The 26,008-nt window shown below is 46.3% G+C and overlaps 10 protein-coding genes across 10 annotated transcripts; 4 read left to right on the top strand and 6 right to left on the bottom strand.

The window, feature by feature from the left end:
* Nucleotides 1-181: 181 nt before the first annotated feature.
* On the top strand, nt 182-1,894 carry LY89DRAFT_616301 (NAD(P)-binding protein). The gene is made up of 4 exons (XM_018210759.1): nt 182-821; nt 872-1,345; nt 1,395-1,503; nt 1,554-1,894. Exons 1-4 carry the CDS (start codon nt 581-583, stop codon nt 1,741-1,743), a joined length of 1,014 nt encoding a protein of 337 aa, XP_018071126.1. The 5' UTR covers nt 182-580; the 3' UTR covers nt 1,744-1,894.
* Nucleotides 1,837-2,734, bottom strand: LY89DRAFT_782045 (uncharacterized protein; the record flags this gene model as incomplete). The annotated part of the gene is made up of 4 exons (XM_018222543.1): nt 2,349-2,734; nt 2,092-2,214; nt 1,981-2,025; nt 1,837-1,920 (listed from the first exon to the last, which is right to left on the bottom strand). Exons 1-4 carry the CDS (start codon nt 2,622-2,624, stop codon nt 1,837-1,839), a joined length of 528 nt encoding a protein of 175 aa, XP_018071125.1. The 5' UTR covers nt 2,625-2,734.
* A 2,917-nt stretch (nt 2,735-5,651) lies between these two features.
* On the bottom strand, nt 5,652-6,289 carry LY89DRAFT_718530 (uncharacterized protein). The gene is made up of 3 exons (XM_018218420.1): nt 6,175-6,289; nt 5,975-6,114; nt 5,652-5,922 (listed from the first exon to the last, which is right to left on the bottom strand). The coding sequence occupies exons 1-3, from the start codon at nt 6,243-6,245 to the stop codon at nt 5,792-5,794; spliced, it is 342 nt and encodes a 113-aa protein (XP_018071124.1). The 5' UTR covers nt 6,246-6,289; the 3' UTR covers nt 5,652-5,791.
* Nucleotides 6,290-8,047: 1,758 nt separating this feature from the next.
* Nucleotides 8,048-9,976, bottom strand: LY89DRAFT_645675 (major facilitator superfamily transporter). The gene is made up of 5 exons (XM_018211892.1): nt 9,669-9,976; nt 9,304-9,622; nt 9,054-9,244; nt 8,368-8,994; nt 8,048-8,319 (listed from the first exon to the last, which is right to left on the bottom strand). Exons 1-5 carry the CDS (start codon nt 9,778-9,780, stop codon nt 8,096-8,098), a joined length of 1,473 nt encoding a protein of 490 aa, XP_018071123.1. The 5' UTR covers nt 9,781-9,976; the 3' UTR covers nt 8,048-8,095.
* Nucleotides 9,977-10,299: 323 nt separating this feature from the next.
* LY89DRAFT_684823 (uncharacterized protein) lies at nt 10,300-11,619 on the bottom strand. Its single transcript, XM_018214962.1, has one exon. It carries the CDS (start codon nt 11,536-11,538, stop codon nt 10,537-10,539), a length of 1,002 nt encoding a protein of 333 aa, XP_018071122.1. The 5' UTR covers nt 11,539-11,619; the 3' UTR covers nt 10,300-10,536.
* A 2,838-nt stretch (nt 11,620-14,457) lies between these two features.
* LY89DRAFT_684822 (Clavaminate synthase-like protein) lies at nt 14,458-16,052 on the top strand. The gene is made up of 5 exons (XM_018214961.1): nt 14,458-14,735; nt 14,793-14,978; nt 15,027-15,517; nt 15,590-15,645; nt 15,699-16,052. The coding sequence occupies exons 1-5, from the start codon at nt 14,705-14,707 to the stop codon at nt 15,982-15,984; spliced, it is 1,050 nt and encodes a 349-aa protein (XP_018071121.1). The 5' UTR covers nt 14,458-14,704; the 3' UTR covers nt 15,985-16,052.
* A 152-nt stretch (nt 16,053-16,204) lies between these two features.
* Nucleotides 16,205-17,611, bottom strand: LY89DRAFT_551569 (uncharacterized protein; the record flags this gene model as incomplete). The annotated part of the gene is made up of 1 exon (XM_018208309.1): nt 16,205-17,611. A coding segment is annotated over one exon (1,407 nt), but the record flags the coding sequence as incomplete, so codon positions are not given.
* A 1,643-nt stretch (nt 17,612-19,254) lies between these two features.
* On the top strand, nt 19,255-19,990 carry LY89DRAFT_567489 (pectate lyase; the record flags this gene model as incomplete). Its single annotated transcript, XM_018208556.2, has 2 exons — nt 19,255-19,743; nt 19,790-19,990. Coding segments are annotated over 2 exons (690 nt in total), but the record flags the coding sequence as incomplete, so codon positions are not given.
* Nucleotides 19,991-20,315: 325 nt separating this feature from the next.
* On the bottom strand, nt 20,316-22,124 carry LY89DRAFT_782038 (uncharacterized protein; the record flags this gene model as incomplete). Its single annotated transcript, XM_018222542.1, has 3 exons — nt 20,316-21,759; nt 21,808-22,013; nt 22,047-22,124. The coding sequence occupies 3 exons, from the start codon at nt 22,122-22,124 to the stop codon at nt 20,316-20,318; spliced, it is 1,728 nt and encodes a 575-aa protein (XP_018071118.1).
* A 719-nt stretch (nt 22,125-22,843) lies between these two features.
* Nucleotides 22,844-25,455, top strand: LY89DRAFT_782037 (HET-domain-containing protein). The gene is made up of 2 exons (XM_018222541.1): nt 22,844-23,283; nt 23,356-25,455. Exons 1-2 carry the CDS (start codon nt 22,890-22,892, stop codon nt 25,038-25,040), a joined length of 2,079 nt encoding a protein of 692 aa, XP_018071117.1. The 5' UTR covers nt 22,844-22,889; the 3' UTR covers nt 25,041-25,455.
* Nucleotides 25,456-26,008: the final 553 nt, after the last annotated feature.

The raw sequence follows: 26,008 nt of genomic DNA, 5'->3' as shown, positions 1-26,008 counted from the left end.
ACATGACGCGTTCACTCGCCTCGCGTTTGTTTCTCTCCTCAGGCAGCCATATCACACACTAGGCTAAAACAGGCAACCCTGCTATCGAACATCAAATGCCGAGCGTCTTGTATGCGAAACGACTCGGTATCCCGCTCAGCTTGATAATCAAACTTCTCTTCTCTGCTCATTTGGCCTCCTCGTTCCTGATTTATAAAACTATGGGTCGTTTCTACACTTAATTTCACCGCATCCCGCTGCACTCTAGCAATGCGAACAGCGGGGCGGTCGCTTTGTAATCATGTTTTCGACGCTACTTGAAAGCTTAAAGGCTTGAGATTGCTTGAAACAGCTTAGTAAAGGCTGTAGATCTCATGGAGATTGTACGACATGCTCGCGCCACGCCATTGAGGACCAATCTGCTTCCAGGACTATCGGGTTCAGACCTGACATCAGTGGCATATCACGGACTATCACCGAACGATTCTGATGTTATATTCGGCATGATAGAAAATCAAACGAAGCCTCTTCAAAGTATAAGTTTGTCGTTTCTTCTCTAGTCCTCACATTGTTCAACAACATAGCACATTTCCATTCCGTCATGTCATCAGCAATTCCCAATGGTTCTCTCGTTCTTGTCACTGGAGTCAATGGCTACATTGGTTCTCACATTGCAGACCAATTGCTTGAGGCTGGATATCGTGTACGCGGAACGACTCGAAATCTGGAGAAAGTAAAAGGTCTCCGTGCTTTGTGGGAGGAGAAGCATGGCACAAATAAAGTCGAATTCGTCGTTGTGCCAGACATGTCGACCCCAAGGGCTTTTGACGATGCAATCAAAGGTACTCACAGAACTTTCCAATAAATTAAACTCAAGCTTATTCAAAATTAGGTGTTTCTGGAATCGCTCACGTGGCCTCGGACGTGTCTTTCAACTCGGATCCCCACAAAGTCATCCCAGTTGTCGTAGATGGCATCAACAGCATTCTCAAAGCGGCAGCCAATGAACCCAGCGTCAAGCGCTTCGTCTACACATCCTCTTCGGCCGCCGCCTCAGCCGCCATTCCGAACAAGGAATTCACAATCGACTCAAGTACATGGAACGACGTGCAAGTGAAAGAAGCTTGGGCTCCACCACCATATGAACCCGAGAGAGCTTTCGTCGTGTATTCCGCCAGCAAGACCGAAGGAGAGCAAGCTTTGTGGAAGTTTGTGAAAGACCAGAAGCCTGGATTTGTAACTAACTCGATTCTGCCAAATCTCAATCTTGGCAAGATTCTGGTAAAGGGTCAACCTGCCTCGACATGCGGGTGGCTTGTTGCTCTGTACAATGGCGACATTGGGCCATTGAAGGACTTCCCTCCTCGTTAGTATATTTCAAATAAGCAAAATAGTTTTATATTGATATGCCACAGAATATTTCGTTGATGTCCAAGACTGCGCAAGACTTCATGTCTCAGCACTCACCAACCCCGACGTCAAGAATGAACGTCTATTCGCTTACGCCTCACCTTACACTAACAAGTAAGTATCCCTAACTCACAACTCCTTTGTCTATATTGATGTATTGTTAGTCTACTCTTGAGAATCCTCCGTAAGCTGCGACCCGACCGGAAACTTCCTGAGGAGTGGACAGACGAGAATGTTCGAGATATGTCTACCGTCAAGAACGAGCGCTCAATTGAGCTCCTCAAGAAAGACTGGGGACAAGAAGGCTTCACGAGCATTGAACAGTCGATCAAGAACTGTATTGATAATTTGTGAGGTCTAGTCTTGCAAGGATAATTAATATACTTTATATTTCGACATCAAGGTTTCGACCACGAATTCCATCAAAATTATTCATTTCCTAGTTCTTCAGCGCATATCCTTGTAGAAATACACAGCAGTCTTCAAGCTCCCATCAAGTGGTGAGATATCACAACCAGGTATTTCCCCAACCTACATCCTTGTCAGTCTTTCCGCACATCAACGTCTCCTCCCTGACTATTCAATACTCACCTTGATATATCCTAGCTTAGGATAGACAAACTCAGCTGGATTACCCTTATCAGTATCTAACATCCATTCTTGTTAACCTACATCCACGATATCAACTCGAATCAGACTTACGAGCAACTTCCTTCCTTTCTCCCTCGCGACATTCTCCAACTTGGCCATCATCCTCGATGTAACCCCCATTTTCCTATATTCTGGCGGGACCAGCAGTTTCTGGACCTCCCCTCTGAAGGGTCCCTAAATATTCGCGGTAAATGTTAGTTAAACTCTTCATTACGTTTCCGACAACCATATTCTGAGTTGGGATGTGCCGAACCCCGTCATTTCAGAGCCATGACTCTCCCCCACAACCAAACTGAAAAGTAGCTTACCGTCTCCGTGACCGGCATCTCAAGCATCACCACACCTGCGACTTCTTCCTTACCAGTTGTAGCATTGGAAGCCATCTGCATGATGATAACTCGCTGATCTTTCTCCACTTCCTTCGCACGATCTTGCCACCAAGAAGTCATGACTTCTTCATTGAGAGGAGGGAGGAAGGTAGCAGGAGTGTATGGCGGTTCCATGATGCAGCGCATATGAATTTTGACTAAGGAGGGAAGGAGGTGTGCGTGTTGGGTTGGGATGTACGAGATTGGTTCGTCCATTTTGTGATGCAATAAATGTCACGAATATATATGGAACGAGAAAAATTTGGGAGAGTGAAGAAAATTGTTGCAGCAAGTTTGAGGCCATACTTATAGCTTTGGCAAACTGCAATCAGCCTTCGTGTAAGGGGCTAGACTCTGGGTCGAGTTATACTCAATTCAGAGTTTCGACCAATGAGAAGCTCAGGGACCCGCTAAACGCCCTGATATCGACTTTGATGCATCAGGATGATCAGGATGCAAGCGAGAATTGGAATGACCACATTCTAAACTCGAGTGTATAGCGATTCTCTTCAAAAGCCAATGAAACCTGCAGCGAATAAGAGGGCAAGTCAATCGAGAGGGGGATAAACGAAGAAAAAGCTTTCAACGATCGAGCTGCAGTTCGGAGGGGTGGATGACGTCCGAAGTCGTGATACCTGAAGCTCCATGCTCAATGCATGGTATCAAGATGGAAATGTCACTGAAAGAGAGTCATCTCCCTCTGGCTTGGTAATCTACGAATTTTCGCAGTAAAGGTCCGCAGCTGAATTTGAAACAAGGATTGGACTTGAAGCCCTTCTGAGATCGGGATGTAAAATGGAGTTGAGATGGCCTGCCTAACCAGGCTATGGAGTTCGCTGTGGCACTTTGCCTAATTGAGTTTAAAACTCGGGGTTCCTCACTAAGCCCACATTTCTCCCAAAGCCTTGAACTGAAGTCGGTCCGGTGATCCTCACTTTCAACCTCCCCCCCAAAACACGCTAAGCAGCTCGACCAATCACAGCCTCAACCCTTTCCAACTGTCTATAAAGTTAAATAAGCAGATATTTGCCATATCTACTGAGACAGCGGCTTCCAGGGTATAGATGCTTGCGACAGTGGTCGTGCCTCTCTATATTCTCGTGAATGCTTGAAATACGAATGTCTCAAGAGCCAGCGGCCTCCAGGACTTAGATGCTTGCGATATTATCGTGCCTCTCTACTTTCTCGTGTGTGCTTGAAATACGAATGACTCAAGATTAGCCTCTTTAAACCCCACACTAGCTGTGGTGTTGGACACCCTCCTTCGGGAGGGTGAAGTTTTTGTCTTCTGGCTCTTCTGGATTTTTTTTGGCTTTTGGTTGGCAATCGAGGTTTTTTTTTAAGCGAGATCCGCTTTTTTTTTGGTAAAGTTGATTTTACCTCGGGATTTGTGCTACATTCATTCCATCTATGTCTTTTTCGTTTTCGTCTTTTGAGACGTTCATGCATTGAAATCACTTCTTCACTTTGTTGACTGATTGACACAAGTCTTGTGAGAGGCTCATTATCATTGCTGAGCGTAGTGAGATTGCAGAATTAGGCGCGACCTAGTAGCAGGTGGCAAGTTCCTGGTAAGTTCTTGGATACGACTTCCTCTTTCCGTCAAGCTAGGACTCATAGCGAGATTACCAGTATAATCTGCACCGAATCTAGACCTCTTCAGAGTCCATTTCCATCTTTAGACCTGAGCCGTCGCTACTCTAACCTGAGCCGAGCCCTGAGCCCTGAGCACGTTAATGAGTCAGCTGGATTTTGCTCTAGGGAGTCTTCTTTTATGCATCTGTGATACGGCACCTAGGTCAATCAATGCCCCCGTGACACTTACCGCGGAGGCCAGATTGATATATGTGAATGTAACGCTTGTCTGATACCGGGAGAAGGGAGAATAGAACAGGTAATACCGGAGCTCTTGAATCGCATAAAAATAAGCGAACAGAGAGACGTTCAAACAATAGCAACCCTGACCTCCTTGATATTAATATGTACGTACTGGGATGACCTCACTCCTGATTAAATAGGCTATCTCTTGGCTGGACTTTATGCCTGTACTGGGGATCATATACGGTCGGAGGAAAACCGAGAGTCCATGTAAAAGGACCACAACATAAATGAAGACGCTGACGCGGAAAGGAGATAAGAGGTGAGAGTAGAATATCACCTGTACATTCAAAGTAATTTACCTTTTTCGAGAAACCGTTAGCATAACTCTGCTCCTAGATTAACCAGCCCAACATAGTCCTCAAGTGCCCTCAAGCAGCGACGTACCTATGATGTCGTGGGCCTGTCAATTTGTAAATTTCATTATGGTTATTATCGATACGAATGACCGTTTCTCGCACGTGTTCGCTAATAGTATATCTTCTTGGGACGACCTGGGAAATTATTAGCTAAGTTAAAGGACCAGGACAAATCCGAATAAGACCAGCCTCGCCAGTCATACCAACGGTCTCATACAAGGAGTAGACCTTTTAATATAGCGACATTACGACCCCGAAGAGCGAGTTTCGCAAAGATTACTCGGCAGCAGTAGACCCCAATCTGCAGCGCTGCTTCTATCCTACGGCATCCCTCAAATTTATGCCAACCGTTGATTAATAGGCTGGCAAGTACTAAGGTCGATTCTTTGAGCCTCGTGAGCTGGCGAGTGCCTATATATATATATATTTATATGAGTAAGGTACTACTATATGTGAGATTTTCATAAGGCAATCCTTACCACTTTAAGTCCTCCCAAACTACGTGCCACCAAAATCAACAGTCTATAAGACTACAAAGTATCAACTCAGATCTAACACTATTAACTTGGAGGGCAGGACAAACCTACGTCTTCCTTGTGTACGTGTTGCAGCGCGATCATAAAATTGCGGCCCTATTGTGAAAACTTTTCGTGGGAGATAGCATTAAACATCTCCGTTACATGCGAGTTACATCCCCACGTTAATAGTCGCGCATGTGCGGAGTCTGGTTCCGCAGCAAGAAGACGAATGGCCAGAAAGTAATAGAAAGCGATGAGCCGGACCTAGAGCGCTAACTGGGGCCTAAAGGTTCTCTAAAACGATTGAAAGGATTCTTGAATTTCTCTACTAGTAGGCCGTGGAATTGAGAATACAGCGGTAAACGTAAAATCCTCCATCTTTGATCAATGGCCTTGCTCCCACTTGCATTTGGAGGCCTGATATTACTCCGCTGCGTAGAAATGTGACTCCTTTTATTGTCTCCTTCCCCAAACTTTTCTTACAGGAACGCCAGTTAATCTGCCCTTCCTTGTAGTACAGCACCATTGTGTATCCCTAACGTATACATTTACGCGCTCGCTAGCAACGGTTCATCATGCAGCCTTGCGAAACAAAAGTGCACTGTTGTTATTATGCCTTCGTGTGTGATTATGCTGGACGTGGTCGCAGGCCTATTTTGACACGTAGTTGTGTAAAGAAAGTCGATTTCGCAGCTGCGTTCGGGTTTACACCAGGGTCGTTCATGGCAAGGCTGATACCAATTGCTCTCTTTTGTGGCCCTAACGAAACATAATTTAGCGGTACGAATGTCTGAGCTGGCAGATAGCTTACAAGAAAGGCCACTGAGTGCCGCAGAGTTGACAGGGAAATTCATAACTGGTGCATTTGTTTGTGGGTTGACTAGTGGTGCTAGCTCATCGGTATCGTTCCGGAGGGAGGCATTGACAATACAGGCTGTCATGTTGTGGTTGCTAGTAAAAAGGGATATTAGACTAAACAATTCTTTGAAACTCTTGAAAAGGGAAACTTACAACGCAGTCAATTGTTGCTGGAGCTGCGCAAATGTTGGCTGAAGATCAAGTTGCTCAAGTTCGGACCTCATTGTAGCAAGACTGGATACAACAAGTTACAATGGATCGATCGTTGGAGAGACTGAATGCGGTGCTTTGTCTGTTTGATGCAAATGGCGGAAGGTGGAAGGTGGAAGGGATAGATATAGAGCATCCGGCAAGAAGCTAAAATAAGCGAAGCACCATGTTTGACATAGCAACGTGTAATGCCGATTTAGCGTAGAGACTCCATCACCGAGCGGGACGAGATAACGTTTCTGCGGAGAGGAGAGGCCGAAGTATAGCCGTTACCTCTTTATATCACATCACATATCTTCAGATAGCTATAAGTAAAGGCTAGTGTGCATGGCTGTTGCAGCTTGAAATCGATAATAGTTGTTAACAACAGCATCGAGCAACATATTTAAGCTTTTGTCTTTAGCGCCACAAAGAGATCATCGTCATCATCAGCAAACACCACATCAGCGACGAGTATATTAGCAACAACTGGACTTCGAAACTCTAACTTAGCGTTCGCTATCAACCAGCCTAGCAACGCAACGAAGACCCTAGAAAGAACATAAATTCAGGGTTAATTGATCAGGTCTGCCTGAGAATTGGAAATAAGCAATCTGAAGTGGGAGCTTCTCGGGCTACAGGGCAAGGCTCTGGCGTTGCTTCCGCGCCTAGAAACAACTCAAGAATCGTCAGCAAAGGTATCGGATTCCCTTTCTTTCAGATAAACATTAGGCTATCGAATTTCTAGAAACGTTCGGGATGTTTTATTTCACTGCAAGATTGTCAGACCATCGATCTAGTTACTATCCATGGATTGAACGGACCCTACGACGAAACATGGAGGGACACGAATCAAATAACAATTGGCCACGAGAGTTCCTACCGCAGGAGATCCCACAGCTTCGAATAATGTCCTGGGAATACGATTCTGAGATTTGGGGACTAAGTCTGTGGGAAATATCATAACATTCGCGCAGGGTCTTCGGGCAGATCTGAAAGTCTGCAGATCTGGTAAGGCAATAGAAAAACCTTTTAATATTCGTGTGTCATAGCCTTGGGGCCTTGGTCTTTAAAAGGGTAAGCTTGTACACCTTGTTTTGTCTCGCAGCGGATTTTGGAGCTGACATGAAAACAAATGCTTGCTTTGGCGCATGAGAGATCTATTTTGTATCACTCCACGGTCCAGTGAATTGGAAGTGTTCTATTCTTAGGGACGCCACATAATGGATGAGATCACGCCGCAATGATGTGCTAGCTAGCCAAATTAGCCAAGGTTGCTTTACCAGGGCATACGAACAACCAGCTAGTAAAAGCGCTTAAGCCCCAAGAGAAACAGCTTCTGGGAGATTTCGGAGTGTTTTGTTGAAAGGGGAGCACATCTTGATACATTATACAGCTTCTTTGAGGAAGATAAATTGTATGGTTCCATAGTAACTTTCGCTCACCTCTACCTGAGGAGGGCTAGTCTTTGAAATATCTTCAGCTGGTCAAGAAAGCATCTACATGAATTGCATTACTGAATGAAGAGCTTGTCTCTATGGCCTGCTGTCATTCAACAATCTGCAAATTCTCCTGTCCGGAAAATCGACAGTATGAGCGTGTTCTATCTAAGCTTCGAGAGTTCGTTGAAGTATTGAATGGCTGTGGCAGCTTGTGTATGCTTTAATCCTTTAAATATGTTTTAATGTTGGACATCTTCTGTTTTCGATGGATTACAAGCTACGATCAGCGATGCCGATGTATGATATTCAGTCAGGATCAGCTAATTCCAATCTCCAGTATACAAAATGGAGATTGAACTCAAGATTGCAAAGTTGCTGACTCGGCAATACAATTTCTCACATTCACCTTATTTCTGTAACAGCCGTTGAAGCCTAAATTTCACTCATGCACTCCATCGCCACTCCCGACTCTTTTCTCCTTCCGTCAGACCTTCAGTGTCCACGTCTCCGGGTCCCAGTTTCACACCCTGCTCTTTATTTCTTCTCCTGTTATCTGCTTTCATCCACAGACCAAGAATCAAAGTGCAGCAAATACAGATACCCAATGATATTGCGGTAGCAATTAGTGTTGGCAGGTACTTGGGAGCATATGTCGTGCGAAAGGTTGCTGAGTCTGTTAGCTTTGGAAGAGACAAACATCCGTGGCTTGACGTACCACTTGAGACAATTCCTGAAAGGTTACCGAGACCTACGAATACACCCGTGACTGCAGCGCGTTGATTCTCACCAAGAGAATTAGAATTGTGCCACGTGTGGACGATGCAGGAAGGGATGTAAGCTCCTCCAGCCATCAAGAACATCGCGAAGTATGCCACTGCTTTGTGGGCCAAGACATCGATACTCGCCAAGATAATCAAGCCCACCAATGTCAATGACATGGCGAAGACAAGATGGAATGTGCGTTCTCGGAAGTAATCACTGCTTTTCGTCACACACAGCAGAATCACGACGCCAACACAGTTCGGGGCCACGGTCCACAGATTGGTCTTGACAGTATCAAATCCGAGTCGACCGACAATCTGAGGCAAGAATGTCGAAGTTGTCGTGTAACCCATAGCGTAGGTGAAGGAGATGATGGCGTAGAGACCCATCTTCCATCCCTTGAAGGCTCCCATTGCTTCTCGGAGATTGAACTTCTCGTCAACATTTTTAGATCCGTCTCTGAGCATTCTCACACGGGCAGCCACGTGTTGTTCCTCTGTGAACCAGCGACATTGAGATGGAGTTGCTGGAAGCCAATAGAATGCGAAGAGTCCGACGAGAATGGTGAGATTTCCTTCGACTTGAAGTAGAAATAGGTCAGCGAATCCGAAATGCTAGCATTGAGAGGCATGAACTCACTGATAAATAGATACTGCCAGCCGAATAGCGAGGACTTGATCTGGAAAACACCGAAAGCCAAAAGCCCACTGAAGGCAGCAGCCACGATAGCTGACCCAAAGTACAAGGCAATTCTGAAGGCAAGTTCATTTCTGGTGTAGAAAAGACTGAGATAGAAGACCGTCCCAGCAAAGAACCCCGCTTCGAGTGAGCTGATACCCTACCATGTCAGCCTGTCCTTGATCTTCACGAGCATCCACCACAAACTTACCCAATGATCAATCTTAAGACCAACATCCCAGCAAAGTTCTTCGCCACAGCTTGCAACGTGGCTATCACACCCCAAGCCAAACACAAACTCGACAAGACCCATTTACCAGAGAAGCGCTTCGTGAGTAGATTCAATGGAAGATCCAAGAAACCATTCGGAATATAGAACAGCAACAGAAGCAAGGAGTATTCCTGTCCAACAAAGTGCAGGTCCTTGGACAGTCCATCTGTTTCGGCGTTGCTGATATTTCCGCGATCCAAGGAATTGCAAAAGTACATCAACGACAGGAAGGGGAGCAATCTAAAATCTAGCTTTCGGACTGCTTCGATTAGCTTCGTCTAGAGAACGGAAGTAAGAATGCTCACCATAAGATTTCTCGGCAGCAGGATCAACTGTCACGAATGAAGACTGCTCAACATCTGCGGTGGTGTTGATTTTCCTCTCAGACTTCGACCCCACCTTCTCAAGATCCGCCATTATGACCTGCTCTGATACCAAAGCTTCGCTACAAAAGCACTTTCTCTACAAGATCGACAATACCAAAGCTGGCCACGCCAAGTATCAAGAAATCTGCAGCGACCCAAACTGCTATATATATCTCCCAGAACCACAGACATTTCAAATCCATCACAAGCCCTATCATCTTCTCCAGCCAATGAACCATAAAAGCCACCCCTTTTCGGATTGGTCTTATCGCAATAACCTTGTTTCCCAACAAGTACTTAGTGGTTCAGACACGGAAGTGATTGCCCTTGTAGAAGAGTTGGGGTTGCATCAAGGATGGGGTTCGTTGGTTGATAAGGGCAAAAATGGGGGTTGTCAGTTCAACTTCATGATAAGGTTAGGGGTCTAGCTGTTCCATAGATTCAATTGAGCGGCCCTAATTCCGATGCCCTGGTCTCGGACCTTTGTTTATCGGGTAAGAATGGTTAGTTGGAGAGGGCTTTTTAGTCTTGTGCCATGCCTTCGCAGTGTTTCTACCTCAACCCACTTTCACTTTCTCATCTTGTCCGTCGCGATTGGTTGAAGGATAACTCTCTTGCAGGATGCAGGAACAGACCTAAATACCTGGTGGATAATCAATCCTAGAAGCTTCAACTGCCCAGTCAACACATGCACATCCATATACCACCTTCTCTCATCTGGACTTTCAATCTCTCGAATATTGATATGCACTCATTATTATACAGCACGCTAATTTAATTCTACTCCATGCCTATAGCATCTACCATCTCATTCGTAAAACACCAAGCATCTGACCTCGATACTCTGTCTACCTGGAGCACTTTCCGGGGTTGCCGGATCGAAGAATGCGGTATGAGGTGTCCTGACCGCCAGCCCCTTTTTGCCCAACGGCTCTCCTTCACCTGCACTATCATAACACTTCAACAGCATAACCTCTTCAGGTCGCATATCCTTCACATAATAGAACTTGTGTCCCTCCTTCGGCGCAACAGCGAAAGTCTCTCCCTTAGCCTGATATCCCTCCAAGCTCTGTAATGTCTTCTCATCCGGCAACTTCTCCTTTCCTCGATCATCATCATCTGCATCTGTCCGAGTAGGATACATCAGGTCCACAGCAATGAAGTCCGAGGCAGAGGTAGAACGCCAATCAATAACCGCGAGTGGAAAATCCGTAGCAGCGTTCTCGATGGGTCGCCATACATTGATGATTGCATATCTGCCCTTCAACAGCTCCTCGGCTTCTTCTGCAGGCAAATGTCGTCTTACTCTCGCAGCAGCAGCGCCTGGTGTTTGGTCGACATGTACTTGCTGGACTGGCTGTCGGGGAGAGTTCTTGTCTCGTCGTCTGATCGTGTGGTCGAATATCACCACCTTCTTCACTTTGCCGGGTAGGCGGGCTCGTAGCATTGCTTCCACTTCCGCATAGTAGCCATTTCGGATCGCAGACTCGTTTGTGAAGAGCTCCTCTTCAGCAGGGTGGTTGTATACTGCGAAGCCGCTGTTCTCGGTGGAGTACTGGGACTCGGCGCCTCGGAGAGAGGTAACATCTCGTTGATAATCTTTCAGGGTGAAGGACGTGCCCGGTCCATCGACTTTGCCCCATGGCTTTCCTTCATAGGAAGACTGGTCAATGTACTTGAACGTAGCGGTAGTCATTGTTGGTTGTTGCGAATGTATGAATCGTTGTGAGGTGCGGGGCAGCTGTGTGCGGGATATTTTGGTAGTCGCTCTTGATAATCTGCTGGCAAGTTGTCTGGAAACTGTGTTCATGCTCTATGTAACAAGATTTATGTAGACAGAAGGACTTGCTCTTTCTTCGGTTCTTTAATGGTCTGGCTCTTAAATATGGAAGTGGCATGTGGTCGGCAATAACCCTTTTCGGCTTTAACGATGACGTGCGCGGGGTCCCGAGGATTAGTAACACGCCTTTGACAAATGTTCCTTTCCAATTGAAGTTCTGGATGCTTTCCTTGTGAAGTCATAGAGATTGGTTACAAATACAGAAAAATTTCAGTCGCTCAGCAACAACATATCATGCTGCTTTGCTATTTCTGTCTCTGATTGATTGGCCAATTCCTTAATCTCTTGGCATATATCTTCAAGGCCTGAAAACGTTATTTATTTTCTTCTTTTGGCCTACTTCACTCATCTCGCATTATAAAGCTAAGTGATTTGAGTCGAGAGATTTCGAACACAATCCACTGCTGTTTCGAACTTTCGACTGTCGCACGAGCACGATTCACAGTGCATTCGTCTTTTACCAGGTCACTTCTTCTCAATTATCACTGCAATCTCCTACGAGTTTGGATTTTTCCATGGTCTTAATTGTGTTTGTCTCTGGAAAAGCAAAAGCTCCAGACAAATACCTACCTAGTAGGTACATGGTATCTTCATAGTCACGTGGAGTGCCTCAGCTATGGAATTGAAAGTCGAGCTTGTCTTTTCCTCTGCCATCAGAAGGCACATTGCACTTAAATTATCCAATCGATGGAGTACGGTAAGAAAACATCATTCAACTCTCCATCAGATAAGTTGAACTGTGCAGGTCACATGATGTGCGCTTCAAATGCATCTGCTTTTGAGGCTTGGATTGTGGATCTGCATACGGACTTCTTGTTGCATATCGCATGTGTTTGACAGCTTGTCAAAAGTTATAATCGATTGATAACTGGTTTGGTACCGGTTTTCGATTACTCCGTACAGATAGCGTACATTCACTTTACAACCGCATCGAGAATTGTCTTGGACCTAATTATAGTTTCTTTTTCTTGAACAATCATGCCAAACTCTGAGGAGAATGCTTATTAATCACCTCAGCTATGTCGGATGCACTAAGTAGTTGGACTGTGGAGTACGAGGTACAAATCTTACTCTTAAGCGAGCCCCTGGCAGCTTAGCGAGCTTCACCCCTCCAGTCTCACTACTCCTAGTAATATCGCTGCAATTTAAGAGCATTACACGTTGGCGGCCATAAAATTGACAAACCTCGTATGACTATATTAAAAGTTGGTAAAATACTGTTGAAAGCTGATGATGGTTTAGGCTTAAATGCGTTGGTTCTCGCTGGTGACCGGATTGGGATGCGAGACTTCGGAAAAGCAGCGCGATTTCGCTTGGATTTGTGATGTTGGTAAGAAACTTGAATGACACGCATAATGCACTGCTTCGAATTATTAGTCTCTATCAGACGTATGGGAATATAGTTGTTTCATCTCGCACAAACCCATCGGGTGTCTTGCTGGGAAAGCAATATCTGCAACTTTCAGCCTGAAACTTGTATGTCTCTCTTCAGCATCGGCTGCGAATCTTTCATGTACGTTGAGCAAGCAGATGTCAATGTACTCCTTACAGGTCGTACATTAAATTAGTTATTTGAAAAAAGAAGAATCGTCATCTCACCATACTTTTGCCCAAGTTCACATAACGACCAAGTGGGTGGAGGAAGATGTTCGAGCCGCCAGACAAAATGGTTTCAGGTCAGCCTCATATAAATGATGAAGCGAAGTTGAGCAATGTTGGAGATAGTCTAGGTGTTGTGATTGTTGCATATGCTTGAAATTATTTGTGCCTCACTTGTGTTCTCAACGTTGTCGTCTCACCACACCTCACAAGCAAGACCTGTCGATTGAATTAGAGCCTACTCATGCATTGTAGATGAAGCTTTCCACAATGGAGTCGAGGCTTTCGTGTTCGTTGGTAGCTTTTTGATGGATGGTACAAGCCAACATGTGGTATTGGGGTTGTAGGAAGACCATAAATAAGCCAGCTAGCCGTGTCTAAAGATATACTGAAAAAGACCTCTCAGCAACTTCCACTCATCTAATATTCAACCCTCAAGTGTCGATGCACTCGCCCTTCAGCTTAGAGTCCTAGAACTGCTGAATTTCAAAAATATTGAATCTTACGATGAAGCTTTCAGTAAGTCAAGAATTTCTCAGTATGTGGTAGCTCATTAATTTAACCTTCAAAGTTTGCCATTATCTGCCTCGCTCTCCTCCCATCAGCCTTCACAGCACCGACCAACCTTGATGCATCTCGTCGCGATGTCGACGAGATCAACGATGATAAATCACGGACATGGTATCTGGATTGCGGGAGTCCAACCATGACCTCGAGATGTTACAATACATTCGGGCTGAGATGTACCCTGATTTCGGAGGCAAGTCAGGATCTTGGACCAACCTCGAATGCGTGGCTTCTTGCACTTGTTTGCAGTCAGCATGGGTCTACTGCGTCAGCAGCCCGCTCTGTCGCCTACAGGTGGGAGATTTTAGTGTTGAGGAGCGTGCAATTTGGGAGGGCATCGATGCCGAGGAAGATGTCTTGTAGGTGTCTTTGGTATCGAGGATTATTTGGGAGTGTCGTGGGTGTGCTGCAAGGGCATCCAGGAGGAAGCCCCTTTTTGGTTCTTCAGATATCATATTGTTGATTACATTTCAATTCGTACTGCCCCGCAGAACAATTGTGCTCTACCAGTCGACGAATGGCTTGTATGGTGGCGGACTGCTACATTAGCTGAGGATTATCTTTATAGCCCCCCCAGTTCACACATAGCTTTGAATTCGAAGAAGACATCCCACTTTGGAAATACTCGAAATAATCTCATGCCACTTTTGTGATGCCGAGAGCCCGAAGCCTTATCTTTTGCCACCAAGACAATATCACTTCCCCCACTCTTCTTTATCAGCACACTTCTGGACCGGGACAGACTTGTGCAAGGAGATCGATACAGTGATTCGTGTGAGATACCGGAAATCTATAGTTTGTCGAGGATGCATCTATAGTTTATTTGATATGAAGTATTGCTGGCCACCTCGGAAACATTCGCCTGAGCATACCACTTACAATAACTTGAACACGATATTCTGGACGAAATTCAAAGAACAGCAGTTAATCCACCGTCCATTTTTCTGATAGAAATCAAAGCAAGAAAGATATGTCGGCGCCTCCAATCCTTGACTTCTCACGTGAGCCTCTACCTTTCTTGCTGTTCACATCACACCTTCAGCTAACACCACTCCCAGCTTTTTACAGCAACGACGTAGCTGCAAAAGCAGAATTGGTCAGGAAGGTAAAAGACTGCTGTCTCCACAATGGCTTCTTCCAGATAGTAGGGCACCAAGTCCCGGCCGAGCTTCAAACCAAAATCTTCGACTGTTCGAAAGCGTTTTTCGACTTATCTCTCGAAGAGAAGAGCAAAGTGAATAAAGGTAATTAGATTTACTGTCACTCAGCAGCCAAAACTGACAGGAGATCAGATCTGAACACTTGGAATCGAGGCTATGAACTCCTCCGCTCTCAAATGCTGGAAGTCGGGACCTCGCCTGAACTGAAGGAGGGATTCTACATTGGCGAAGACCTTCCAACCACGCATCCATATTTCATCGAGAAGAAATTAAACTCGGGACCTAACGTGTGGCCATCCACGTTATCACCATCCCCGCTGTCCCTGGAAGAGTTCAGAGACACAACAACAGCGTATTACAACCATGTCGTTTCTCTTGCCAAGGATATCTTGAAAGTCCTGGCCTTGACTTTGGATCTGGAAGAGGACTGGTTTAACGAATTTACAGATGGAGCAGTAGCGACTATGCGGCTGCTGCATTATCCACCCCAAGAAAAGGATAGTGATGAGAAGTTGTCGAGAGGGATTGGGGCTCATACTGATTTTGGTGCTGTGACCTTGCTATTGCAGGAGGAAGTTGATGGTTTGCAAGTGTGGGAGAAGGAAACGAAGAGTTGGCTTGATGTAAGTTCTGCACTAGGATGACAGTGAAGAGAAAATAAGGAGCACAGAAGAAGCCGCTAACAATTGATATAGGTGGTCCCAACGAAGGGGGCTTACGTCGTGAATTTGGGGAATATGTTTATGCGATGGTAAGAAACTTCTCTAATTCTGCAATTGCTGTTCATCGCTCATGGGGGCACAGGTCGAATGATCGATACATCTCCAACCTACATCGTGTGATCAATAAATCTGGAAAGGAACGCTACTCAATCCCAGTCTTTTTCTCTGGAAATCCGGATTATGTCATCAATTGCCTGCCAAATTGCTGCGCGGAAGGCCAAAATCCCAAATACCCTCCCGTCACAGTAGCAGATTGTGTGGGAGGTAGCTACAAAGAAAGCTATGGGCGTGCAGCAGCGCATAAAGCTGAGCAAGCACAGAAAGGGACGATGACCGCGGTGGGGAACAGTGTGCCGATAGCTGTTTAAATTTAGACTTCCGAACCAATTGTCTTTAAGAACGTGGATGAGGATGATTGAAATGATAATGACAATCCAAGAAGGAAAAATTGATATATTGAAATAGTGATGGGTATCTTCGCTCAAAATCAGATGAAAAGAAAACTTATTCTTCGACATCGAGCATTCGCTCCTTGTCTTCCCCCAGTGCCAGATATTTGATGTCCTTGAGAGACCCACCACCTTTTTCAATTCTGGAGAAGAGTCTTTGAGCATTCGCCTGTTCCTCTGCTTGTCTCTTCTTGCCACGTTCATGGTCGTTCATTCTCTGTCGGAAGGAGTACCTAGCAGTATTACCTCCTTGGGAAAGCCGTTGACTTCTAAGACTCGATTTGTCCTCGGCCTCATCGCCCTCGTCATCAATCGGCTGGTCTGGCACGCTGAGGTCTCCAATATAAAGTCCCAGCATGCCTCTCAGTCTCAATAGATTTTGGCTATCCGAGAAAGGTGGTGTCTCCATGAGATCGTCGAGTCGAGCAGCAATCCTCTCTGCGGCAGCCAAGGCTGTCTGTCGAATCTCTTCCCTCTGGGCCCATCTTCTGTAGGCCCTTCTTTTCAGTCTTCGGTCCTTTCTTCGCTGATCCGCGGCAAATCCACTGTCAGTCGGATCGAAAAGGTCCTCGTCCTCTTCACTGCCATCACTTTGGCTGTCACTCCTTTCTCCGCCATCATCATTCTCTTCCTCTTTCTCGAGCTTCCAAGAACTGTCCTTCTGCTCTGCTTGTATGCCATAAATTTCGCAGCCGATCATAGCCGGCCAGAAATCCAACGCATTCACACTTCCATGAAAATGCCTCTTGTATGGATGCTGCAAAATCAGCCTCTCATAGTAGTCTTTCATCTTCTCCAACCCCTCCTTTGAGCCCCATCTCCATCCATCTCGTGTTCCGTTCCTCTCCGCCTGGTCCTCCTCTTCGCTGTCAGAATCGTAACTTGGACGGCTGCTAGGCTTGACCATACTCCTCATGAGTAGCTCAGCTCCAATACCCCAATATCCACTTTGTCGCAGATCGACAGGCTTCCCACCAAACTGTCCCCGGATAAGCATAGCCCATGCGCGTTTCGCTCGCTCGATATCGCCTTCCATCAGACATCTTTGAAGCATTGTTGTCAAAACTCCAAGATGCCGTACCCTAAGCTGAGAGCCCCGACTAACTCCTTGCCTTGGATCCTCTTCCTCGCTCTTTTGGATCTCCACATTGTGGTCCGTATCCTCTTCCACAGCTTTTCCCTTTCCCTTCCTATCTTTCAAAGGTTTGGAACCACTATCTAGCTTCAAATCATACCTCTTGGGCAGCCCTCTATGTGGGAATGATTTCACTGAAGGTATTTCTTCGTCCAACCGTAGCCCCGCCAATCTATATTGTGCGATTTCTGCGGGCGTCAAACTCAGCGGATTTGTGCTCGCAGGTAGTAGTCCGATGTTTTCGCTATCGTCTTCATCTTGCGATACTTCCGGAGAGGAGTTCTCCGGCGATGTAGGTACGGGGCGTTTGCGTTTTCGTGTGGGGAGGTTAGAGAATCGGACGCGGGAGGAGTGCGATTGTGCGTGTGTGGTTCTGGTTGAGGATGCGAGAGGGAGGGCGAAGGTCGGCATGTTGAAGTGAGATTTGGGTGAAATCGCAAGTCGTGGCTGTACACATCGTGTTATAGGTTGGATGGTGGGGAAGGAGAGGGAAGGAAATTTATTTTGAGGTTCGCGAGGCTGCAGAAGGGCAAGGCTGACATCCCAAGGCTAGAACCACGTGTTATATTCCAGAAAGATATAGGTACAGCTCCATAAATCACTTGTTGATACAAAACACGTTCGGGCGGATACTATGCTTTTTTCTGTTAGTATTATCCAGGCCCATGGTTTTGCGACCTTGGGAGAGTGTGATGATCGGTTCTTTCAAACCACGTGACTATTCTAGCCTTTTCTGATCTAGATGCAATTTCAACTTCTCTTTTCCCTTCTTCTGACTTGACACACCTTGGGACAACATAAGCAATACTACCGGACTCACAAGTGTGAGGTATGATTGCATTCATTTTCCACAACCTCAATTACAGGTTTTGCCAGGGAAGCAGTGAAGACGCTGTTGCAAGGCATCCTCTGAAATCATTCTTCACATGCGCTGATTTCTGCAATGCCTTATAAGTCCACCTGTTACTGCTTGTCTATTCTGATTAAGAAGTGCGTTGGACTTTTGGTGAGAGATTAATGGGATGGCCTCATGACACATTTCTCCAATGATCGGAGCAACATTCACCTCAGCTTAAGTGTAGGATAGGGTCTCGTCAGTTCAGCGATTTGCTCGCGGTACGGTTTTGCGTATATCCTTGCACGTTTTGTTTTCACCTCAATAGATGGGACGAGACATCCGAATGTGCATGTGGCTAGGCCCTTGGCAGTCTCCAAAAGTATTCCTTGGGTCCCATATTCAATACGGCCGCCTCCACAACCTCTTCTCCAAGCCTTATCAACCTTGAATGAAAAGATGACCCACCGGTCAGGTCACAGGCGCTTGGCGCGCTTGGCATTTGGCGCGCTTGGCATTTGTTGTTTTGTTTCACGACGGATCATCTTTCTGTCTTGGTATCTTGGCGATTCCCTCTCATGTTTCTACTAAATAATTCTTCATTACTGTTAAACTAAACTATGGGGAAGGCGACGACGACAACGTTCTGCAGAGATTGAAAAGGGGAATGAGACTTGTCTACAAATATGGTCTTCAACCACAACAAGCTGGCTTCTTCTTCAATCGCTTCGGATTCTCGATCTCTTCATACCACGCCTGGCTTTGCGAAGATAAAATCACATTGCTGGCAATTGTGTTCTTTTCAACCACATCACTTACTTGGCTTTCTTTACTTTTGACCGATTTCGAGATGAAGACTTCCATAGTTCAAATCGCCATTTTGGCACTTGCTCTCGGAGTGAACGCTGCTCCAACCAACACGGAACGAGATTGCGACCTCGCTCCTGGCTTCGAACACAATTCCACCTTATCTGACTTTGGAAACTTCCAAGGAGGTGGTAAAGCGGCCACATCCAAGACAACCAACACCAAAAAGTCCTCAAAGACAACCACCACGAAAGAAATCGAAGCTACAGCCACAGACAGCTCCGGTAGCAAAGCCAAGGTCACGGGTGATTCCACTAGCAGCCCGACCGCGACTGAATCTGCGTCTTCTAAGATCAATTCTGCTGAAGCTGCGGCTACCACAACCAAAGCATCCTCAACTGGTAGCTCAGGCTCCTCCAATGGATCTTTACCTGCTTCATCCGGGACCTCCGCTCTCAGTGCCGTCCAGACTATCGCTGCTGGTGACTCGTTCGATGGGGGAATGGTTATGTACGATCGTGGAGTTTCTTGCACCGGCCAATCCGAAGGTGGTGATTCTGATGCAGTCTTCCAAATTGAGAATGGCGGCTCACTCTCCAACGTCATCATCGGACCCAACCAAATCGAAGGGGTCCATTGTCAAGGGGCTTGTACACTCACGAATGTTTGGTGGTCTGCTGTCTGCGAAGATGCCTTCACGATCAAAAACCAGGATGCGGGAGAGACTACGAAAATCGTTGGAGGTGGTGCTTTTGGGGCTGAAGATAAGGTTATGCAGCACAACGGTGGAGGAACACTGTCCATTTCCGACTTCACTGTGGAGACTTTCGGAAAGCTGTACAGATCTTGTGGAAACTGTGACACGATGTACGAACGTCATGTCATCATGGACGGTATCACTGTAAGTGCACAAGATCCTCATGTAGGCCCGTGCTAAATCATTCCAGGCGACCGATGGAAGTGAACTTGCTGGTATTAACAGCAACTATGGCGATAGCGCTACCATCACGAATTCAGCCTTGACTGATGTCAGCGATGTCTGTGTTACTTACACTGGCACAGATGACAATGACGAAGAGCCTGTTGAGAATGGTTCTGGCAACGATGGAACATATTGTATCTATGGTTCTGATGTTACTGAGTCATGATTGCTTTGACTCATTTAGAGCAAAAAGCACTTCTTCATGTTCTATAGTGTTCTCGGGAGGAAAGTGTGGTTTCAGTGTACATATACATTACCTTCTCATCAAGACTACAACTTCTTCTCGGTCTTTCAGCTGTGGATTTGTAGATACTTCTTTTTCATATTTATATACATGTTTCAAACACTCCTGTGCGTTTTGAAGACATATATGTGACCATGGATTAATTAATCAATAAGTGTTTCAATCTATTACAACCGGCTATTTGCAATAATGAGGAGATAGGACAAAGGAAACTCGTTAGTGGAGCACTTGACGCTAGTATCACATATTAACCACCCCCACCGCAGCCTCCTCCGCCTCCTCCACATCCACCACCACCGCCTCCACAGCCTCCTCCCGAACTACTAGTTCCCGCTGGCCGACGATAGAGTATAGCCGCACAATTCCCTCCATCAAACTTTCCCCCACACATCCCTCCATCAGCCCCAAGACCACCTCCCACAATCCCATTCTCAGCATCTCTGGCCAAATTTGGATAGTCATGATATCCCAATGGCTTATTATCATACCAAGTAGCACCATAAATAGCGAAAGGTAGATCTCTCGTCCCTTGAGAAGGCCGTGAATATGCACCAGACGTCAAGTTAGGATCACCCCAACCGCGAGCAGCCACAAGAAGAGGCCAACGAGTGTGACGCCACTTTTTGCGCAGCTCGGCGTACCAAGCTATTTCATCGTTCATTTTCTTCACCAGTTTCAGTCGGTGTGCTTTGGCAGATTCACTGTGTGTGACACCATCGATGGCAACACGAAAGACGCTGCGAACGATGCGACTGGGACCGATAGGTTGGGCACGGCGATTCGCTATGTCTCGATTGACAGCGGCGAGCTCGGCTTGAAGGCGGTGATGTTTGAGAGTGTACGTCTCGTGCTCGCGTTGCCGCTCTACATCGTATGTCCAGAGATTGAGCTGTGCTTCGTTGAGTGACGCGCGAGAAAACTGGCCCCCGATGTTAGGGCTAGTCGCTGGAGTCAGAAAAGGGTCGACTTGTTGAGGGTATGGAGGTGGTGCTTCTTCGGATCTGGGCTGAGGTGGAGGGGACAAGTAGTCCTCGTTGTAATGGGCCTTCCAAGCCGCGGACGTCTCATCTAAGCTAGGAGATAATTCGACGTCGTCTATACTGTCGTCATGATTCAGGTACTGTCCCAAGTGCTGCACACACCATGGTAAGTAGCGCGATGCAGAGAGTTGATGAGTATGCCAGAATAAGTCGATATTCATCGTTGGCACTAATTGTTGTAGTGTATTCAACCGAAACAAATTTAGGAATCGACCGTATCGAAATTGAGAGTCGAGTAGGACCTCTTCTGGAACTGGATCCCAAGGGAAGACTGATGTGATCTTCTGCGCAAATACCATCTGGCGTTTCACAGCTTGTGGCAAGTCGAAGCTGAATATGGAAGTTGATGATGCTGGAAATGAGAAAGTGCTAGGATCGTAATTGCGTGAAAGACTCAGGTGAGGAGGAAAGATTGGGCCAGAGCTTCCCACAGTAATGAGATCATATGGAAAGTGAGGGAATTTTCGGTGCCATTGTCCCACGTTCAATCTGACTTGTTTATCGCGATCCAGACGTCGAATTTTGTCCAATAGTCGCATGAGAGGGAAATCGATAAGGCTAGCAAGAGTACTGTATCTTGGATTCGAAGTAATGTCATCAGAGAACTTCTTTGGTGCAAGAAGATGGGTATGCATCACAATGGCAACGTCCCTTAGCAATTAGCTTCTGCCCTGTTGTCGTGTTGATCTGGAGACTTACCATGGTGGCAGAGGCCAAGTTTCTTTGGCCTTTTCTGTCACAGACACCAACAAATCAAGGTACAATGTATATCTGTAGGTCGCAATTCTGAGAAATGTGTCGATCCTGGCATCCGCGTCCTGAGAAGTCCAACTTGTTGCTACCGCGGGGGAACTCCCGAGCTTCTCATAAACAGCGCAGAACATACGTAATATCGTGAGATGAGCCTGTGTAGCAGATAATCAGTACCAGCCTCGAACCAGTGATGCTTGACTTGCCTGAGCATTTTGAACTGAAAAGGCCGCATTATCGTTCAGAATATCATCAAGTGAAGACATTTTGAGCAACCCCAATGCTTTCACTGATTCTAGCTTGGTATTGCCAAGAATATATACTTGAAGGGCACTTTTGGTGGTTATGCTCGAAGATGACCGGGTTCGGACGTGGCTGGGGCTGAGGCCAATATTGAAAATGGTCGGCTGAGTCCACTGAGACATCGCAAGCCCACTGGTGTGAACATGAATATCGACTATTTGGATCAGCTCTAACTGCTCATAGCCCTTAAATTGGCTGTCGGAATACAATTATATGTCTCGGGACAGAAGACATGATGCTCGGCAAGGAGCAATATTTACACGTGACCAGCTCATGTATAAAAATATTCATGGTATTTAAATACTCTTTTAGATAATAAAATTCTTTGACTGAATGAGCAAAGACATCAAGACCTCTTCTCGCAATTGGATTCTTGTGCAAGGCTCTTTCTCGCCCATCCACTCCCGAATACCAAATCTTACACGGCTCGAACAGAAAGCACGCAAACATCGAAGGACGAGCCGTTGAACTGTCAACATGGCATTGAATTTGAGCCAACTACTTGTAAAGCCAGGGCATACTTTCCCATGGCCGCGAGTCGTTTTTCCATTATGAATGCTGAGAGAGGTACCGCAAGGTTGACTCGTGGCAGTATTTCAACGCCACTATGCTGCGCCACAGCCTAGTTGCCTTGACCTGACCCAATTCAGCGCAGCTGTCAAAACGATGTCCTGAAAGTTCTTTTTGCACAAAGCGCTCCAATATGACCCCACAGTCGATAGATTATCATGGTGTGGACTCTCTATGTCAGGTATGCCAGAAAATATCATTGGATGAGCTTGATTCCGCACAAGGCTTTCGTCACCACCAAGTCGGCGCACTTCAGAACGAGGCTAAAAATCCTAATGGTTACCCTCTGCAAAAATCTCTACAGCATCTTAGCCCAAAATTACAATTACCAAATTCCTACCCTCGAAGGATTTGATCCTAGCCCAGAATGGGACGGGAAACAATTGAGGCTCTTTTTAGAACCCAATGGAATTTTGCAGAAGCTGGCACAGGGGACAAATGATCTTATGAGAAGTATCGTTGTTAGACTTGGGACAGTTGATGATTGCGCTTTGGACGGGTATACAAGGAAGCCGGAATATTTAATTTTTCTCCGTATCTGCACTTTCAATGGTCAGTCTCAACTATGTGCGCGGTGGTTGCTCTTGCGAAGCTACAATTTGCTAACTGCTTCATGACTGATAGATGACCCTGCATCAAAGTTCTTCGGCCACAGACAGCCTTGGAAATCAGCCAGCAGCGATGTTGCTTTTGCCCTCATCAAGGAATGGCTACGAGACTGTGACTCAAACCATACACTTTGCAAGACCCCAGCGAGGGATTTCTTCCCTAGAAGACTGATTGATGTTGGTCCTATCGATGGATCTGCTGAGCCCTTTCTGATTGAGCTGGACAACGGTGCGCTGGCTTCGTCACCAAATCGAGCTTCAGAGTCTGCACTCGAATACTTTGCATTAAGCTATTGTTGGGGATCATCTCAACAACTGGTTACGACTCCTTCGAACATAGCACGATATAAAACCTCATTGCCGCTAAGCCAATTTCCTGCAACAATCAAAGACGCAGTCACCGTGACGCGCCAATTGGGTGTCCGCTATCTTTGGGTTGATGCTTTATGTATTCTCCAAGGTTCGAGTCTCGAGGCTCAACAGGATTGGCGAAGGGAATCCTCTCGAATGTCCAGTATTTATGGCAGTGCGTCACTGGTCATAGCAGCAGCGTCGGCTTCTGATGTATCTCAGGGGTTTCTTGCAGACCGAAGATCCTATGATGCACACACCGCACCACTCAAATTGCCTTTCAAATCAAGTATACTTCCTGATGATTCGGGGTCTTTTTTCATTCATCCATTTCTAGAAGAACCAGCAGGCTTTGGGTACTGGAGTCCCTTTCCCAACGACCCACTATCAAGACGTGGGTGGGCTCTTCAGGAAAGACTTCTATCTACCCGCTTGCTCACGTATAAAGCTGACGATATAACCTGGGAATGCCAGACCTGTCGAAGGAGGGAGAAAGTTGCCGAACAAGTTGATTATTGCAAAGCACCAAATGGGTCTGATGAAAGATTCTGGAGACTTTCTAAAATTAGAGCGATCACTTCCCTCGAGTGGTGTGATATCGTGCGAGACTATTCGTCTAGATCTATAACTGTCGCGAGCGACAAGCTGCCTGCAGTCTCTGGTTTGGCGAGATTGTGTAGCAAAACAACCAGCGATGAATATGTTGCCGGGTTGTGGAAATCAGATTTACTTGCCAGTCTTCTCTGGTACACTATAACATGGAGTGGAAGCCAATTCTCGGCATCCAGCGTCTATCGTGCGCCATCCTGGTCATGGGCATCTCTTGATGCCGAAGTTAATATGCGACCCACAAGAAAACCTGCTGCAAATAAAGTCAAGCTCAGCGACCAAACATCGAAAGGTGATTTGACCGAGATACTAGAGTGTGTGGCAGTCCCAAGTGGTGAAAGCGAATTTGGGGGTATCAAAGATGGCTGGATCTTGGCTAGAGGTCCACTCAGACAAGTTCGTCTATCATTGACTCCCGCGTCTGATCACGGGAGACCGTATTCAGAGTTCAGCTTGACAGATATGGCAACTAAGGAATGGGCAAAGGATCCCAAAATCGATCTGATGCATAAGGAGAGTGCCTCGAGCAGTAATGTTTCAGAACTGTCAAAAGATCTGTGGTGCTTAGCTCTCACAAATTTGCACGACGACGAGGGGGAGCGAGGACTCCTCTTGACGCATGCTCGGGATGGCTCTTCAGACTACAAAAGAGTTGGCGTTTTTACCAATCGACGTCGTCACGGGGATGACCTTAATTTCAAGGTCGGACAGTGGGAGAGACAGACAATCAAGATCATTTGATACTGTTCTCTTTCAAAGCCTCGAAAGTGTGAGGCATCGATTTCCTGTCCCTGATACCATTTCGCTGGTAGAGACCGTCTGCCGTGGACCACATTTACAGCAATCGACCAAGATCTGTACTTCAATGCGGTAATGATTATCGGGCCTGTGTTGCGAAAGGCGTGGAAAACAGTGATGATGTATCTCAAGTTGAGCATGTGGTCGTTGAAATGAAGTAGGGGTTGACGCTGGTTCTTTGTGTCAACTGAGATATATCGTTCGCAGTTTGTACGGCTACAAGACCGCCCTACGAAAGTTGTTTCATTATATCAAGTCGATCAGCGATATATCAGCAGCTCGTGCCATTTGAACTGCCACTTGTCAAGGACTTCAGGGTGGTTGTGTCAGATGCCATGCCTTCCGTATACCAGTACCAACAAAATAGATTCGATAAGCCTTCATTTAATGTGAGGGTAATACACAAAACAACATCTGCGCCTTTCGTGGAACGGCAATTAAGTCACAGTGAGGCGGTTTGACGTTCTGCTGTACGTGATATCAGTTACGGCGCAGACATTGGTTGCCGCAACCTCGGTATTAGTGGCTCGCTACAGGCATTGGTGCCTAACGAACATGGGGACAAAAGTCCGTGCGTTCAGGCTGTAGAACCTCGAAATTAAAACTCTTCACATTAGGACTAAACTATCAACAACTCCACCATTATGGATCCTTTTACCACTCCACCTATGTCTCCACGTCTCCTAGGTGCAGAGATCAGAGCTAAGCACAAAGAGGGCATACGCCGGCTCTTTAAATTCGCTAAAATAGGCCTGCAACAGCTCCAGGGCTACTACCACCTAGGAGACAGCACAGTTAGGAAGATCCTACTATACGATGTGCCTGAAAGAGCGCGCCCTACACGCACAGGGAGACCCAGAGAATCCCTCAAGGAACAGGAGGTTAGAGATATTATTGAGTATATTTGCACC

The sequence above is a fragment of the Mollisia scopiformis genome (assembly GCF_001500285.1).
Source record: "Mollisia scopiformis unplaced genomic scaffold LY89scaffold_12, whole genome shotgun sequence".
Taxonomy (NCBI): Eukaryota; Fungi; Ascomycota; class Leotiomycetes; order Helotiales; family Mollisiaceae; genus Mollisia; species Mollisia scopiformis.
This window is presented reverse-complemented; position numbering and strand designations above follow the sequence as displayed.

Coding starts and splice junctions, on each gene's coding strand:
- LY89DRAFT_684822 (XM_018214961.1), top strand. CDS start 14,705: ATGTCGGCGCCTCCAATCCTTGACTTCTCAC. Junction 14,736..14,792: donor TCCAATCCTTGACTTCTCAC/GTGAGCCTCTAC, acceptor CACCACTCCCAG/CTTTTTACAGCAACGACGTA. Junction 14,979..15,026: donor GAAGAGCAAAGTGAATAAAG/GTAATTAGATTT, acceptor ACAGGAGATCAG/ATCTGAACACTTGGAATCGA.
- LY89DRAFT_782037 (XM_018222541.1), top strand. CDS start 22,890: ATGGTGTGGACTCTCTATGTCAGGTATGCCAGAAAATATCATTGGATG. Junction 23,284..23,355: donor CCGTATCTGCACTTTCAATG/GTCAGTCTCAAC, acceptor CATGACTGATAG/ATGACCCTGCATCAAAGTTC.
- LY89DRAFT_684823 (XM_018214962.1), bottom strand. CDS start 11,538: ATGAACACAGTTTCCAGACAACTTGCCAGCAGATTATCAAGAGCGACT.
- LY89DRAFT_616301 (XM_018210759.1), top strand. CDS start 581: ATGTCATCAGCAATTCCCAATGGTTCTCTCGTTCTTGTCACTGGAGTC. Junction 1,346..1,394: donor ATTGAAGGACTTCCCTCCTC/GTTAGTATATTT, acceptor GATATGCCACAG/AATATTTCGTTGATGTCCAA. Junction 1,504..1,553: donor GCCTCACCTTACACTAACAA/GTAAGTATCCCT, acceptor ATGTATTGTTAG/TCTACTCTTGAGAATCCTCC.
- LY89DRAFT_645675 (XM_018211892.1), bottom strand. CDS start 9,780: ATGGCGGATCTTGAGAAGGTGGGGTCGAAGTCTGAGAGGAAAATCAAC. Junction 9,245..9,303: donor GTCTTAAGATTGATCATTGG/GTAAGTTTGTGG, acceptor GTAGGGTATCAG/CTCACTCGAAGCGGGGTTCT. Junction 8,320..8,367: donor TTCAGGAATTGTCTCAAGTG/GTACGTCAAGCC, acceptor TAACAGACTCAG/CAACCTTTCGCACGACATAT.
- LY89DRAFT_718530 (XM_018218420.1), bottom strand. CDS start 6,245: ATGAGGTCCGAACTTGAGCAACTTGATCTTCAGCCAACATTTGCGCAG. Junction 6,115..6,174: donor CAGCAACAATTGACTGCGTT/GTAAGTTTCCCT, acceptor CCTTTTTACTAG/CAACCACAACATGACAGCCT. Junction 5,923..5,974: donor GGCACTCAGTGGCCTTTCTT/GTAAGCTATCTG, acceptor ATGTTTCGTTAG/GGCCACAAAAGAGAGCAATT.